Source organism: Mustelus asterias, chromosome 2 (genome assembly GCF_964213995.1).
Source record: "Mustelus asterias chromosome 2, sMusAst1.hap1.1, whole genome shotgun sequence".
NCBI lineage: Eukaryota > Metazoa > Chordata > Chondrichthyes > Carcharhiniformes > Triakidae > Mustelus > Mustelus asterias.
The window spans coordinates 159,817,593-159,834,753 of NC_135802.1; the positions used below are offsets into that span (position 1 = coordinate 159,817,593).

The 17,161-nt window shown below is 45.8% G+C and overlaps 1 protein-coding gene across 1 annotated transcript in view; it reads right to left on the reverse strand.

Annotated features, from left to right (window-relative positions):
- nek11 (NIMA-related kinase 11) overlaps positions 1 to 17,161 on the reverse strand; it is a 275,408-nt gene that overhangs the window by 36,737 nt on the left and 221,510 nt on the right. The window contains exons 12-14 of the mRNA XM_078200740.1: positions 13,398 to 13,531; positions 7,012 to 7,072; positions 942 to 1,029 (exon numbers count right to left, since the gene is read on the reverse strand). Coding sequence (XP_078056866.1) covers positions 942 to 1,029; positions 7,012 to 7,072; positions 13,398 to 13,531 — 283 coding nt within the window. The remainder of the gene's footprint in view (positions 1 to 941; positions 1,030 to 7,011; positions 7,073 to 13,397; positions 13,532 to 17,161) is intronic.

Sequence of the window (17,161 nt, forward strand, 5' to 3'; positions counted from 1 at the left end):
AGAAGCCTTGGCAAGTTGCTGGAACAGCACTGTCACTGGTCCACACTGAGGAACCGTTAAATAACTTGCCCAGATCGGGGAAATGCTACTGCCTGGAAAGTTGGTTGTGGTAGGGGCTAAAGATATTGTGTTGGGTATGGGGAAAGGATCAGGAGGGTCTAGTAGGATTCCTCATGGTGGAAATGTCAGCTAAAATAGGTTGAGCTCACCCTTGACCTAGCCAACGGCATTCACAACCAACACACCATGACATGGCCATCACAAGTCAGTAAAGGAGCAACAATGGACTGTCCAAAAGGTCAAGGATCACAGTCTTGCATCGAAAATAAGCAAAAAGATGTGGGGGGCAACCATAAGAGCAACTGATGGTGATAAATACTTACAAAGAATCCTGGTTCAAAATGCTTCATTATCGGAGCACGTGTACCACACGTTTGTACTTAGTGGCATGTTTGAAATGACATCTCATAGAATCATAGAATCCCCACAGTGCAGAAGGAGGCCATTCGCCCATCGAGTCTGCACCGACCATAACTAATTCATTTGTTATAGTTAAACTGTGTTGTTAAATTAAATTTGTTTTGATAAAACCTTCCCAGTGTATCCCACCCCAGACCCTATCCCCATGTATTTACCCTAGTTCGACCCCTAACACTAAGGTGCAATTGATCATGGCCAATCCACCTAATCCGCATATTTTTGGAGTGTGGGCGGAAACTGGAGCACCCGGAGGAAACCCACGCAGACACGGGGAGAACGTGCAATCTCCACACAGACAGTGACCCCGAGGCCAGAATTGAACCCGGGTCCCTGGTGCTGTGAGGCAGCAGTGCTAACCACTGTGCCACCGTGCCGCCCCAATTTATTCAGTACTTGTAGAGTTGGACCACACGTAACAGTGACCCCTGTGAATGGAACACAGGAAAACACACAATACTTACTCCCTCATGCGGTTCATCTTGGTCTCTGCCATGGTGCAGTTCATAGCCGTAGGTCCGTGAGGCAATGCTGGAACCACAGTGCCGCTGTCTGTAAGCAATGCAGAGAAACACTGTGATCGGTCACCTTTCTCACATCAGAATCCCTCGAAGGCAAAGACAACATTTTGCAAAGTGCTGACACTTCACTTTTCCCACAAGATTATTATTGCCAACATTGATTAACGATGTGTTAGGGTCTGCTACGCGGGTGTAAGCTAATATTTACAGTTACAGCTAACAGTGAATGGAAAATCATCAATGTAAGGTGAGACACTAAATCATGTTTCCCCTGAGTTTTACTAAATTATTTTTCTGTCAGGGTGGCATTTGAGCTATTTGCCTTTATTAGCCAAGGTGTAGAATATAAGAGTCGAATGGTTATGCTGAATCTGTATAAAACACCAGTTACAGCACAGTTAGAGTACTGTATGCAGTTCTGGTCACTGTGCTTTGGAACGGATGTGGTTACTATAGAGAGGCATAGATAGGGTGGACTCTCAGAGGCTTTTTCCCAGGATGGAAATGGCTGCTACGAGAGGACACAGGTTTAAGGTGTTGGGGAGTAGGTACAGGGGAGATGTTAGGGGGAAGTTTTTCACATAAAGGGTTGTGGGCGAGTGGAATCGGCTGCCGTCAGTGGTGGTGGAGGCAAACTCAATAGGGTCTTTTAAGAGACTCCTGGATGAGTACATGGGACTTAATAGGATGGAGGGTTATAGGTAGGCCTAAAAGGTAGGGATATGTTCGGCACAACTTGTGGGGCCGAAGGGCCTGTTTTGTGCTGTAGTTTTTCTATGTTCTATGTTCTATTAAGGAACCCTTGCTTGTCTTCTGAAAACGTAGAGACAGATCATGGATCCTGGGAAAGACTGGGACCCTTTTTTTGTGTTGGTGTCTCCCCTAATGTGGAATTGAATTTATTTTTGAATTAAATTGATACAATGATTGAACCCGAGTTCCTGGTGCTGTGAGGCAGCAGTGCTAACCACCGTGCCGCCCCTGTTATCCTGTTATACTGAGATTCCCCACTCCTTCTGATGTCCTTTCTTTATCTCTACATGAGGAGACGCAGACTACAATGATGATGGATATTTGAATTATTAGCATGAATATTCACTGGTCTTTTCTGTGTGTCTGTGTGGAACAGTGATTCCTCTGTACTGTATAAATGAGGTGATTCCTCTGAAATGATTGGCCATGAGGTGATTCCTCTGTACGTATTAAATGAGGTGATTCCTCTGAGGTGACTACTGCCTCAGAGCGCCAGGGACCCGGGTTCAATTCCAGCCTTGGGTCACTGTCTGTGTGGAGTTTGGCACATTCTCCCCATGTCTGCGTGGGTTTCCTCCGGGTGCTCCGGTTTCCTCCCACAGTCCAAAAGACGTGCGGGTTAGGTGGATGGGCCATGCTAAATTGACCCTTAATGTCAGGGAGATTAGCAGGGTAAATATGTGGGGTTATGGGGGATAGGGCCTGGGTGGAATTGTGGTCGGTGCAGACTCAATGGGCTGAATGGCCTCCTTCTGCACTGTAGGGATTCTATGATTGGCCATGAGGTGATTCCTCTGTACTGTACTAAATTTTGGTTTTTGTGTTTCGTGGTGAACATAAAATGAAAATTTTCAAATATAAATATTCTTTCAAAAACTTTAAGCCAACAAATCAATGGTATAAAAACTTGATTCTCTCTTTAAGTATCAGAATTTAGATCTCCATGTTAGAAAGCATCTGAATACAGTGAATAAATCTGGCAGTGAGATCTCCCTCAGCCAGGAAGATAATGGTTTCAGCTACTGGAGAGCAGAGCAATTGGAAATAATGGATGGGAGTTCAAATCCCAGCTTTCAAACTTATATGTGCAAGTGGGGCGGCACGGTAGCACAGTGGTTAGCACTGCTGCTTCACAGCTCCAGGGTCCTGGGTTCGATTCCCGGCTCGGGTCACTGTCTGTGTGGAGTTTGCACATTCTCCTCGTGTCTGCGTGGGTTTCCTCCGGGTGCTCCGGTTTCCTCCCACAGTCCAAAGATGTGCGGGTTAGGTTGATTGGCCAGGTTAAAAAATTGCCCCTTAGGAGTCCTGGGATGCGTAGGTTAGAGGGATTAGCGGGTAAAATATGTGGGGGCAGGGCCTGGGTGGGATAGTGGTCGGTGCAGACTCGATGGGCCGAATGGCCTCCTTCTGCACTGTAGGGTTTCTATGATTCTATGAAGTACTGATGGGGGGAGAAACAAAGAGCTATAAAGTAGATTGGCAGTAGGTACTGGAAGCCCAGAGAGACATTCAATAAGTGATGTAGCTCTAAATGCATTCATATCATCTCCTCTTATACTCGGAAAGTCTGAGTAACAAGATGAAAATGTAGCACAAACTCTTGGTTCTCCTGGTACACAGGCTAACAGTCGTAATACAGACTTCAGTTCATGTCTCAGTTTATTACCTTTAGACTCATTAGAAATCTGGTTCACATAAATAACAAGTGAGCTTCAGATCCGTGGATAGCTGGATATAAAACTCTCACAATCTCACTGACTGCTGGCGCATTCTGGAAGGGATGAATCCTGTTCCGCTGGATATTTCGCGAGAAGCTGGGAGAAGAGTTCATGTAGGAAATGGAGCCAGGAGTTCACGGTTCAATCGGACAAATTATGGATAAGGTCTGGGTGTGACCCTATAGTGATAAAAAACAAAAATACACACACTCTCACACAAACACTCACTCACTCACACACACTCACTCTCACACACACTCACTCACTTACACACATACTCACACACTCACTCACTCATCTCACACACACTCATACACACTCACACACACACTCACTCACTCACTCACACTCATACACACTCACACACACATTCACCCACTCACATACACACTCACTCACACACACTCACTCACACATACACACACTCACACACTCTCACACTCTCACACACACACACACTCACTCACACACACACTCTCAAACACACACTCACAGACACACACACACACTCACAGACACACACACACACACTCACAGACACACACACACTCACAGACACACACACTCACTCATACACACACTCACTCACGTATACTCACTCACACACACACTCACATACACACTCACTCACACATACACACACTCACACATACTCACTCACACACACAGACACACACACACTCACAGACACACACACACTCACAGACACACACACACTCAGACACACAAACACACACTCACACACACACTCACTCTCTCACACACACACTCTCTCACACACACTCACACACTCTCTCACACACACACACACTCTCTCACACACACACACACAAACACACACTCACTCTCTCACACTCACATTCACAGACACACACACTCAAGACACACGTACATACACACACACTCACTCAAACACACACACTCTCTCACACTCACACACACAAACACTCACTCTCTCACACACACATACACACTCACAGATGCACACACACACTCACAGACACACGTACATACACACACACTCACACAAACACACACACTCTCTCACACTCACACACACACACGCTCACACTTACACACTCACTCACTCAAGACACACGTACATACACACACACTCGCACAAACACACACACTCTCTCACACACACTCACTCACAGACAGACACTCACACACACACAAAGACACCCATCTCTCACACACACACATTCTCTCACACACACAAACACACACACACACACACTCACTCACTCACTCACTCACTCACTCACTCACACTCACACACACACTCTCTCACACTCACTCACACACACACTCTCTCACACTCACTCACTCACACTCACTCACACACACAGACAGACACTCACACACACACAAAGACACACACTCTCACACACACACTCACAGACATGCACACATTCTCTCACACACACAAACACACACACAAACACACACACACTCACTCACATACTCACTCACACTCACTCACACACTCACTCACACTCACTCACACACTCACAGACAGACACTCACACACACACAAAGACACACACTCTCTCACACACACACACTCACAGACACGCACACATTCTCTCACACACACAAACACACACACACTCACTCACACTCTCACACACACATTCACTCTCTCACACACACTCACTCACTCACTCTCTCTCACACACACACACACTCCACTCACTCACACACTCACTTTCTCACACACACTCACAGACAGACACACACAAACACGCACACACACACTCACACACACACACACGCTACCACTCCTTGCTTATATGGAACTACATTGCAGAAAAGCAATTTAAGACTGAGCTGAGATTGTTGTAACTGAACTCTGAACAAGATTTATTTCTCATGTATTCCTGAGATGTGGATGTCGCCGGCTGGGCCAGCGTTTGTAGCCCAGCCCTAATTGCCCTGGGAAAGGTGTTGGTGAGCTGCCTTCTTAAATCAGTGCAATATGTATGATGCAGGTACACCCACAGTGCTGTTAGGGAGTGAGTTCCAGGATTTTGAACCTGCGACAGTGAAGGAATGGCAATATATTCCCAATGTGGAGATGCCGGCGTTGGACTGGGGTAAACACAGTAAGAAGTTTAACAACACCAGGTTAAAGTCCAACAGGTTTAATTGGTAGCAAAAGCCACACAAGCTTTCGGAACCCCAAGCCCCTTCTTCAGGTGAGTGGAAATTCCCACTCACCTGAAGAAGGGGCTTGGGGTTCCGAAAGCTTGTATGGCTTTTGCTACCAAATAAACCTGTTGGACTTTAACCTGGTGTTGTTAAACTTCTTACTGGATATATTCCCAAGTCAGGATGGTGAGTAGTTTGGAGGGGAACCCTAGGATGGTGGTGTTCCCCATGTATCTACTGCCCTTGTCCTTCTAGGTGGTAGAAATGGCATGTTTGGAAGGTGCTGTTGAAGAAACCTTGGCGAGTTGCTGCAATGCATCCTGTAGATACGAATCAACAGAACAGGAGGAGGCTATTCGGCCCCTCAAGCCTGCTCTGCTATTCAATAAGAATAGTCTGTTGATCTGTTTGTGTTTCTAGTTCCACATTCCCATCTACCACCGATAACCTTCGATTCCCTTGCCTATCAAGAATCCGTCTATCTCCACCTTAAAAATATTCAGTGACCCCACTCCACCACCTTCCGAGGTAAAGGGTTTCAAATTCGCACAATCCTCCAAGAGAAAAAAGTTCTCCTGATCTCTGTCCGAAATGGGCGACCCCTAATATTAAAACAGTGCCCCCTCATTCTGGACTTACCCACAAAAGGAAACATCCTTTCCATGTCTACCTTGTCAGTACCATTCAGAACCTTATATTCTTCAATCAAGTTACCCTTCACTCTTCTAAACTCGAGTGGAAACAAGCCCATCTTTTCCAACCTATCCTCAGAAGACATCTACCCATTCCAGAAAAATACAAATAGTCACTGTACACTGTACAGTATACACTGTAGTCACAATGACAGAGGAATGTTTCAAGTGGTGGATGGAGTGCCAAGCGGGGCTGCTTTGACCTGATGGTGTGGAGTTTCTTGAGTGTTGTTGGAGCTGCACGCAACCAGGCAACTGAGGAGTGTTCCATTACAATCCTGACTTGTGCCTTGTAGATGGTGGTCAAGATTTGGGGAGTCAGGAGGTGAGTTACTCACTGCAGGATTCCCAGCCTCTGTGCTGTTCTTGTAGCCACAGTATTTGATATGGCCAGTCCAGTTCAGTTACTGGTCAATGATAATCCCCAGGATGTTGGGAGATTCAATGATGGCAATGCCATTGAATGTCAAGGGGTGATGGTGATGCCAGGCGATAGTTATTGCCTGGCACTTGTGCAGTACAAGTATTTTGAAAATGGCTGGTAAATAATCCGTTGGTTCCTAATGGTGTGAATTGTTACCAAAAAAGAAATGATTGCAGTGGGAAATGGCTGCTGTGTTACCGCTGTGTTTGATGCTGAATATTTGATAAATCTCTGAGTCTTGTTTGTTAGGAGAAATACAAGTAAAGACTCACCTAATGATCTGCCATCTAACACATCCTCCATGTATCTCACCAGGGCCTCAACATCCGTATCCTGAAAGAACAAGAACACAGCAAGGATGATCCACAGACAGACAGACGGACAGGCCGACAGGCAGGCAAAGAGGCAGGACGACAGGCAGACAGGAAGACAGACAGTCAGGCAGACAGACAAACAGAGACAGGCAGGCAAGAGGCAGACAAACAGGTAGGATGACAGACAGACAGAAAGGCAGACAGACAGGCAGACAGAGGCATGCAGGCAAACAGACAGGTAGGCAGGCAGGGAGACAGACAGGCAGACAGACGGACAGGAGACAGAGGGACAGACAGACGGACAGGCGACAGAAGGGCAGGCAGACAGACAGACGGACAGGAGACAGAGGGGCAGACAGACAGACAGGAGACAGAGGGGCAGACAGACAGGCAGACAGACAGGCGACAGAGGGGCATACAGAAGGACAGGAGACAGAGGGGAAGGCAGACAGACAGACAGGCAGACGGACAGGCAGACAGACAGACGGACAGGCAGGCAGACAGACAGAAAGATAGACAGACAAGCAGACAGACAGACAGACAGACAGAGAAACAGGCAGACAGACAGACAGGCAGGCAGTTGTCAGGTCCCTGATAGACTGTTGATTGCCACAATGCTTTTCACCCAGTCGGCTTTACAATGTCTGTTTGCAAAAGTCATTACTTGCAGACCTCTGAATTATTGCAAATCTTGGGCAGTTTGGAAAATATTATTACAGTAAAGTGTTACACGCTGATTGTTACTTGTGAGCCTTGTTATAGACATCAGCTTCTTTGAAAAATGCCAACTAGCCTAAAAACAAAGAGGTAGAAAATTGATTCCGAATTTAGTGTCTCATCTTCAGTGACTGGAATATTTGGTTAAGAAGGTGAACTATATCGTCTACCTGGCTGCTGATTATATAAATATATTAACAAGCAAAATACCTTTCTGGAGGAGGAACTTTAGTCTCCAGGTTTTAGTCAGCTAAGCTTCAAATAAAAAAGGATGTAATGTTGAAACTGTGTATACAGCCATGTACACTGAGAACTCATATCTGAGTTTTAATTAAAACACATATGACTCAGCAATAATTGTCAGCTAACCAGGAATATAATTGCAATTTATAAGTCCCTCTAAGGAAATAAATAAAATTGAACAGATAATTTAAAAAAAAGCTAGGATGAATTTGGTGACCTTCTCCTTGGTCAAAGGGAGTGTGATTCTCAGGCAGGTCATTTCACTCTATAACAGCGAGTGCGTTCCTGTGCTGAGAACATCACTGAGTGTCTGCCATGTCTCTCCCTTGCCTCTGAGCCACAGCGTGCTGGGTTCAAGACCCACACCACAGCTTGAATACAAAAAAATCAGGGCTGACACGTCAAGTGCAGTACAGAGGGAGTGCTGCCCTGTCGTGAGTGCCGTCTTTAAGGTGAGACCTTAAACCGGGGCCCCGTTCCTCTCCTGACGGGGTGGATGTAAAAGATCCATGGCACCACATCGAAGAAGAGCAGGGGAGTTATCTCCTGCGTCCTGACCAACATTCACCCCTCAATCAACATAACAAATAAAAAAATTCATCATTATCGTTATTTTTTTTGTCTCAAGATGGCATCGGAACGAGATGACTTCTTGCAAGCTGTGCCCAGCATACCTTCTAACTCTATCTTTTACTCTCGTTCTATGCTTCTAAAACTTCATTCTAACTCTTTTAATCTCTCTAACAATGATGACTGTAACACTACATTCTGCACTCTCTTGTTTCTTTCTCTATGAACGGTATGCTCTGTCTGTATAGCGCGCAAGAAACAATACTTTTCATTGTATGTTAATACATGTGACAATAATAAATCAAATCAAATCAAAGGGGAGGCGGTGGTCTAGTGGTATTATCGTTAAATTATTAATGTTCTGGGGACCTGGGTTCGAATCCCGCCACGGCAGCTGGTGGAATTTGAATTCCACAAAAAATATCTGGAATTAAGAATCTACTGATGACCCTGAAACCATTGTCGATTGTCGGAAAAACCCATCTGGTTCACTAATGTGCTTTAGGGAAGGAAATCTGACGTCCTTACCTGGTCTGGCCTACATGTGACTCCAGATCCACAGCAATGTGGTTGACTCTCAACTGCCCTCCAAGGGCAACTAGGGATGGGCAATAAATGCTGGCCAGCCAGCGACGCCCATGTCCCACGAGTGAATAAAAAAAAACTTTGTCTTTTTATGAGGTCTTGCCCTATGCACTTTGGCTGTTGTGTTTCCTACATTACAACAAAAGAACATCATTGTCTATAAAGTGTTTTGATGTCCAGTGGCCATGAGACATGCTAATTAAATTCAAGTATTCCTTTTTTTCTCTGATTTTCCAATTGTTTCTCCCATTAATTATAAAACAGCCATTACCTATAAAGAAGATTCATAACCCTTGGAAATAAGAAATGTCTCCTCAACTCCATCCTAAATGATTGACCCCTCATCTGAGACTGTACCCGATGTTCTATGTTACCTGGCCATGAGAGACAATCTTTCAGTGCCCACCCTGTCAATCTGCTTCAAAATCTTGAATGTTTCAATAAGACCACTCCTCAATCTTCTCAATTCCAGAGATATAGGCCCAATTTACTCAGTCTCTCATCATAGGCCAATTCTCTCATCCCTGGGCCCAATCTAGTGAAGCTTCATATAACCTTCCTGAAATATGGAGACCAAACCTGTGCACAATAGATCCCGAGGGATATTGACAGGGTGGATTTGGAGAGGATGGTTCCTCTTGTGGGAGAATCCAAAACAAGGGGTCACTGTTTAAAAATAAAGAGTCGCCCATTTAAGGCAGAGATGAGGCAAAAATCTTTTACTCAGAGCGCCACGGGTCTTTGGAATCTCTTACTGAAAATCAGTGGAAGCAGACTCTTTGAATATTTTTAAGGCAGGGATGGATAATTTCTTGGTAAGCAAGGGGGTTATAGGTTATCGGAAGTAGGGAGACTGCAAATTTGATCCCTATCAGATCAGCCATGATCTTATTAAATGGCAGAGCAGGCTTGAGAGGTTGAATGACCTTCTCCTGCTCCTTCTTGGTATTCCAGGTGTAGTTTCATCAAAGGCCCACACAATTGTAGCAAGACCTCCTTAGTTCTTAATCTTGTACTTCGACCTCCTCTTCCTACTGTGGTGAACCATAGTTGGTTACCACTATGAGTGCTGAGCCATGGATGGTCAGCACTATGGGTGTTTGTAGATATGTTACTGTTGTCACTGTTGGGGTTAGGGTTGGGCTGTTCTACCTGTTGATATTGTTCTGTGGTACACTCCAGTTGGCTCCGCCTACCTGGGGAAGTATAAAGGTCACTGCACTGCCTGGTGACCCTTTAGTCTGGGATTGTATTGTATATAGTATGCTCCATTCTTGTTAGTAATAAAAGCCTTTATTTCCCGGGTACAATCTAGCCTCCCGAGTGATTTAATCGCGCATCACCTACATCCACCGCACACAAACTGCTCTTCCTTTCTGGTAGTCATGATGTGGAGATGCCGGCGTTGGACTGGGGTAAACACAGTAAGAAGTTTAACAACACCAGGTTAAAGTCCAACAGGTTTATTTGGTAGCAAAAGCCACACAAGCTTTCGAGGCTCTGAGCCCCTTCTTCAGGTGAGTGGGAATTCTGTTCACAAACAGAACTTATAAGACACAGACTCAATTTACATGAATAATGGTTGGAATGCGAATACTTACAACTAATCCAGTCTTTAAGAAACAAAACAATGGGAGTGGAGAGAGCATCAAGACAGGCTAAAAAGATGTGTATTGTCTCCAGACAAGACAGCCAGTGAAACTCTGCAGGTCCACGCAACTGTGGGAGTTACAAATAGTGTGACATAAATTCTGATTCTAGGATCGCATGATAAAGACTCAGGAGGAAAAAAGCAGAAATATTTATGTGAAATAGTGTGACATAAACCCAATATCCCGGTTGAGGCCGTCCTTGTGTGTGCGGAACCTGGCTATCAGTTTCTGCTCCGCGACTCTGCGCTGTCGTGTGTCGCGAAGGCCGCCTTGGAGAACGCTTACCCGAATATCAGAGGCCGAATGCCCGTGACCGCTGAAGTGCTCCCCAACAGGAAGAGAACAGTCTTGCCTGGTGATTGTCGAGCGGTGTTCATTCATCCGTTGTCGCAGCGTCTGCATAGTTTCCCCAATGTACCATGCCTCGGGACATCCTTTCTTGCAGCGTATCAGGTAGACAACGTTGGCCGAGTTGCAAGAGTATGTACCGTGTACCTGGTGGATGGTGTTCTCACGTGAGATGATGGCATCTGTGTCGATGATCCGGCACGTCTTGCAGAGGTTGCTGTGGCAGGGTTGTGTGGTGTCTTGGTCACTGTTCTCCTGAAGGCTGGGTAGTTTGCTGCGGACAATGGTCTGTTTGAGGTTGTGCGGTTGTTTGAAGGCAAGAAGTGGGGGTGTGGGGATGGCCTTGGCGAGATGTTCGTCTTCATCAATGACATGTTGAAGGCTCCGGAGGAGATGCCGTAGCTTCTCCGCTCCGGGGAAGTACTGGACAACGAAGGGTACTCTGTCCACTGTGTCCCGTGTTTGTCTTCTGAGGAGGTCGGTGCGGTTTTTCGCTGTGGCGCGTTGGAACTGTTGATCAATGAGTCTAGCGCCATATCCTGTTCTTATGAGGGCATCTTTCAGCGTCTGGAGGTGTCTGTTGCGATCCTCCTCATCCGAGCAGATCCTGTGTATACGGAGGGCTTGTCCGTAGGGGATGGCTTCTTTAACGTGTTTAGGGTGGAAGCTGGAGAAGTGGAGCATCGTGAGGTTATCCGTGGGCTTGCGGTACGGCTACGGCATCTCCTCCGGAGCCTTCAACATGTCATTGATGAAGACGAACATCTCGCCAAGGCCATCCCCACACCCCCACTTCTTGCCTTCAAACAACCGCACAACCTCAAACAGACCATTGTCCGCAGCAAACTACCCAGCCTTCAGGAGAACAGTGACCAAGACACCACACAACCCTGCCACAGCAACCTCTGCAAGACGTGCCGGATCATCGACACAGATGCCATCATCTCACGTGAGAACACCATCCACCAGGTACACGGTACATACTCTTGCAACTCGGCCAACGTTGTCTACCTGATACGCTGCAAGAAAGGATGTCCCGAGGCATGGTACATTGGGGAAACTATGCAGACGCTGCGACAACGGATGAATGAACACCGCTCGACAATCACCAGGCAAGACTGTTCTCTTCCTGTTGGGGAGCACTTCAGCGGTCACGGGCATTCGGCCTCTGATATTCGGGTAAGCGTTCTCCAAGGCGGCCTTCGCGACACACGACAACGCAGAGTCGCGGAGCAGAAACTGATAGCCAGGTTCCGCACACACAAGGACGGCCTCAACCGGGATATTGGGTTTATGTCACACTATTTCACATAAATATTTCTGCTTTTTTCCTCCTGAGTCTTTATCATGCGATCCTAGAATCAGAATTTATGTCACACTATTTGTAACTCCCACAGTTGCGTGGACCTGCAGAGTTTCACTGGCTGTCTTGTCTGGAGACAATACACATCTTTTTAGCCTGTCTTGATGCTCTCTCCACTCCCATTGTTTTGTTTCTTAAAGACTGGATTAGTTGTAAGTATTCGCATTCCAACCATTATTCATGTAAATTGAGTCTGTGTCTTATAAGTTCTGTTTGTGAACAGAATTCCCACTCACCTGAAGAAGGGGCTCAGAGCCTCGAAAGCTTGTGTGGCTTTTGCTACCAAATAAACCTGTTGGACTTTAACCTGGTGTTGTTAAACTTCTTACTTCCTTTCTGACCCTATTTACTTCTCCATTCACCTCTCCCCAGTAACTTAGGAACAGAGAAGCATAAGAACAAAACTACCACAGAATGTGGTTGAGACCAAAACGTTGCCCGATTTCAAGAAGAAATTAGATATAGCTCTTGGGGCTAAAGGGATCAAAGGATATAGGGGGGAACGGGGGGTATCAGGATATTGAATTCGATGATCAGCCATGATCAGAATGAATGGCGGAGCAGGCTCGAAGGGGCGAATGGCCTACTCCTGCTTCTAGTTTGTATAGTAAGAAGTCTCACAACATCATGTTAAAGTCTAACAGGTTGGACTTTAACCTGGTGTTGTGAGACTTCTTACTGCGCTTACCCCAGTCCAATGCCGGCATCTCCACATCTAGTTTGTATGTTTCTGGAAGAGTTGGCCATTTAGCCCCTTGAGCCTGTTCCAGCATTCAACAAGATGGCGGCTGCTCTGAGACTACACCCAGGTATTTGTGAACTGGTGCCTGGTGTGGTATTCCGTCGTCAAGTAGAACATTACTCGCCTGCTCATAAGTTTGTAACGTGGCATAGTCTGTTTCCTCATCTGATTCCCTCATCTCAAGGTTATCATCAGAGCAAGATTCAAAACCATCTTCATGGTAAAATTCCTCAGCTGTTTCTGGATCTTCAGGGATTTCTGAAACAAAAGGTTCATGAGTTTTCAATTATCCGTCAGTGATTGGCCTTCGACCCAAATATACGTTAATTCCACTCAATTAGATTTCTATCCAGGGTGCCTTGAAGTGGGAGAAATGAAATGAGTTTGTGAAGATTGAAATTAAAATGCGCATGAATGGCTTTAGACTGACAAATATAGTTATGAGAGATCTGAAAAGTTTATTTATTAGTGTCACAAGTCAGCTTACATTAACACTGCAATGAAGTTATTGTGATAATCCCCTAGTTGACACATTCCGGGGCCAGTTTGGGTACACTGAGGGAGAATTTAAGAACAAAAGACCAAAGAACAAAGAAAATTACAGCACAGGAACAGGCCCTTCAGCCCTCCAAGCCTGCACCGACCATGATGCCAGACTGAACTAAAGCTTCTACCCTTCCAGGGACCGTATCCCTCTATTCCCATCCTATTCATGTATTTGTCCAGACGCCCCCTTAAAAGTCACTATCGTATCTGCTTCCACTACCTCCCCCAGCAGCGAGTTCCAGGCACCCACCACCCATTGGCCAATGCACCTAACCAGCATGTCTTTCGGACTTTCTTACTAGGCATGATGGGAATTTTAGCCAATACCAGAGGCATGATGGGATCCTTGGCCAAGGCCAGGGGCAGCTAGTCCAGCAGCTGTAACAATAACTTTCACAGACATTGATTGCTGAACAGAACAACATAGAGATAATTATAAGATAACCGAAGGCCGTACCCAAGACTGAGTGCTGAGATAATGATATGAATGGAGAAATGGCCACAGGGTCTTCTGCATCCACCTGAACAGGTAGACAGGGCTGCAGTTCAACATCACAAGACTCCACCTTGGCCAGTGCACAGTACTCTTTCAGCACTGCACTGGAGGGTCAGAGTATATATACAATTTTTTATTCATTTGTGGGACATGGGCGTCACTGGCTGGCCAGCATTTATTGCCCATCCCTAGTTGCCTTTGTTCAGAGAGAAGTTGAGAGTCAACCACACTGCTGTGGCTCTGGAGTCACATGTAAGCCAGACTAGGTAAGGACAGCAGATTTCTTTCCCAAAAGGACTTTAGTGAACCAAATGGATTTTTCTGACAATCGACAATGGTTTCATGGTCATCAGTAGGTTCTTAATTCCATATTTTCATTTACATTGAATTCAAATTCCACCACCTGCCATGGTGGGATTTGAACCCTGGTCCTCAGAACATTAATTGAGTTTCTGGATGCTATAAAGAGCCAAGTGCTGAGGTGTAAATTCAATTCCCAAAACTTCTAATTGTAGTGTTTCATTTGCTATTGATTGAGTTAAGTCAGTTTATATCTACATATCGTATGTTCAATTCTTTAGCTGCCTAAACTTTATTGTAACTATTTTCCTTTACTCGACCTTCCTTAGTTTAAAATAGCTTTTTTTTGCCTCAGATCAGAAGCACAAACACAAATATGTGACTGAACTGTGTTTGAATGGCTATCAAACAGTCGCTTGGTAGTACAGAACTTGAACAATGCTGAAAAGAGACATGTCGCCAAAGCTTTTCATCCTGCACTCATCAGAACAAATGCAAGAATGGGTCACAACAATTTATACTGCAGGAGAAGAGAGGAGCTGATTGGTTGGCAAGTCAACTCTGACTGGCTGAGACATTGCCATGGAGAAAGCAACAGGGAACTATAGGTTCTTCAAGCTCCCAGGTAATTCAAAAAAATGCCAGGGACCTGGGTTTGAGTCCTGGCTTGGGTCACAATCTGTGTGGAGTCTGTACATTCGCCCCGTGTCAGCGTGGGTTTCCTCCGGGTGCTCCAGTTTCCTCCCGCAGTCCGAAAGACGTGCTGGTTAGGGTGCATTGGCCATGCTAAATTCTCCCTCACTGTACCCGAACAGGCGCCGGAGTGTGGCGACTAGGGGATTTTCACAGTAACTTCATTGCGGTGTTAATGTAAGCCTTCTTGTGACACTAATAAATAAACTTTAAAAGCATGTGAATCTCCCAGTAACGAGGTTAGCAGTTGCAGACAGGCCAGGAGAATACATTGTTCTGCGAATAAGGGGGTGGCACAGTGGTTAGCACTGCTGCCTCACAGCACCAGAGACTTGGGTTCAATTCAGCCTTGGATGACTGTGTGGAATTTGCATGTTCTCCCCATGTCTGCGTGGGTTTCCTCCGGATGCTCCGTTTTCCTCCCACATTCCAAAGATGTGCAGGTTGGGCGGATTGGACATGCTAAATTGCCCCTTAGTGTCAGGGGGATTAATGGGGTAAACACGTGGGGTTACGGGGACAGGGCTTGGCTGGGATTGTGTAAGGAAATACCTTAGTTAGACAATTGCACCATCCAGGGGAGGCAAACATATGTTAATCTTTTAGAACCACAGAAGCTGTGGTAGAGGCAGCCAGAGAGAGAACAGAGAAAATAATCAAAGGGAAAACAGCATAAATTACCAACCGCGAAGCAGGAAAGCAGTTTCCATCTAGCAACCTGTAAGCTGGTTCTAGCTAGCAGACCAGAAGCAAGAGTGCAGAAACCTTCGTGGAGGCAGTTAAAACCATATCTTCACTGAACTAGGAAGTGATGCTTTCCAGAATAACTCCCCCAATTATATGCAGTGTGGTAATTATTAGCAGGCCTTTACTTATAGATCTATTGAAGTGGATGTTGTTTGGGAAGAGGGAAGTCCTGAAAGAGAGGTCAGATCTTGTAAATGTACTTTGCATCAGAAGGGGGAATTTCTACAAAAACTGCATCTTGATAGTTCCTATATCTAACTGTTTCCGAACATTATCGTCCTGTTCGCGGAAATGTGTCCTTTTCCTATTGTAATAAATAATTTTTATTAAGTGTTATACTACGACGATGAGGAGAGATTGGGTAAACTGGGGTTGTTCTCCCTGGAAAGACGGAGAATGAGGGGAGATCTAATAGAGGTGTACAAGATTATGAAGGGGATAGATAGGGTGAACGGTGGGAAGCTTTTTCCCAGATCAGAAGTGACGTTCACGAGGGGTCACGGGCTCAAGGTGAGAGGGGCGAAGTATAACTCCGATATTAGAGGGATGTTTTTTACACAGAGGGTGGTGGGGGCCTGGAATGCGCTGCCAAGTAGGGTGGTGGAGGCAGGCACGCTGACATCGTTTAAGACTTACCTGGATAGCCACATGAGCAGCCTGGGAATGGAGGGATACAAACGATTGGTCTAGTTGGACCAAGGAGCGGCACAGGCTTGGAGGGCCGAAGGGCCTGTTTCCTGTGCTGTACTGTTCTTTGTTCTTCTTTGTTCTTTGACTGGGCTGTTACTATTCTCACTGGGTTTCACACGTGACTCTGCACACCATTCCCATAAACAAAATTAAACCACCATGAACCGGCATTCTGAATTGGGACACTTAAAGTTAAATTATTAGTCACAAGTAAGGCTTACATTAACACTACAATGAAATAACTGTGAAATTCCCCTCGTCACCACACTCCGGCGCCTGTTCAGGTCAATGCACCCTAACCAGCACGTCTTTCAGAATGGGGGAGGAAACTGGAGCACCCGGAGGAAACCCACGCAGACACGGGGAGAATATACAAACTCCACACAGACAGTGACCCAAGTCGGGAATCGAACCCG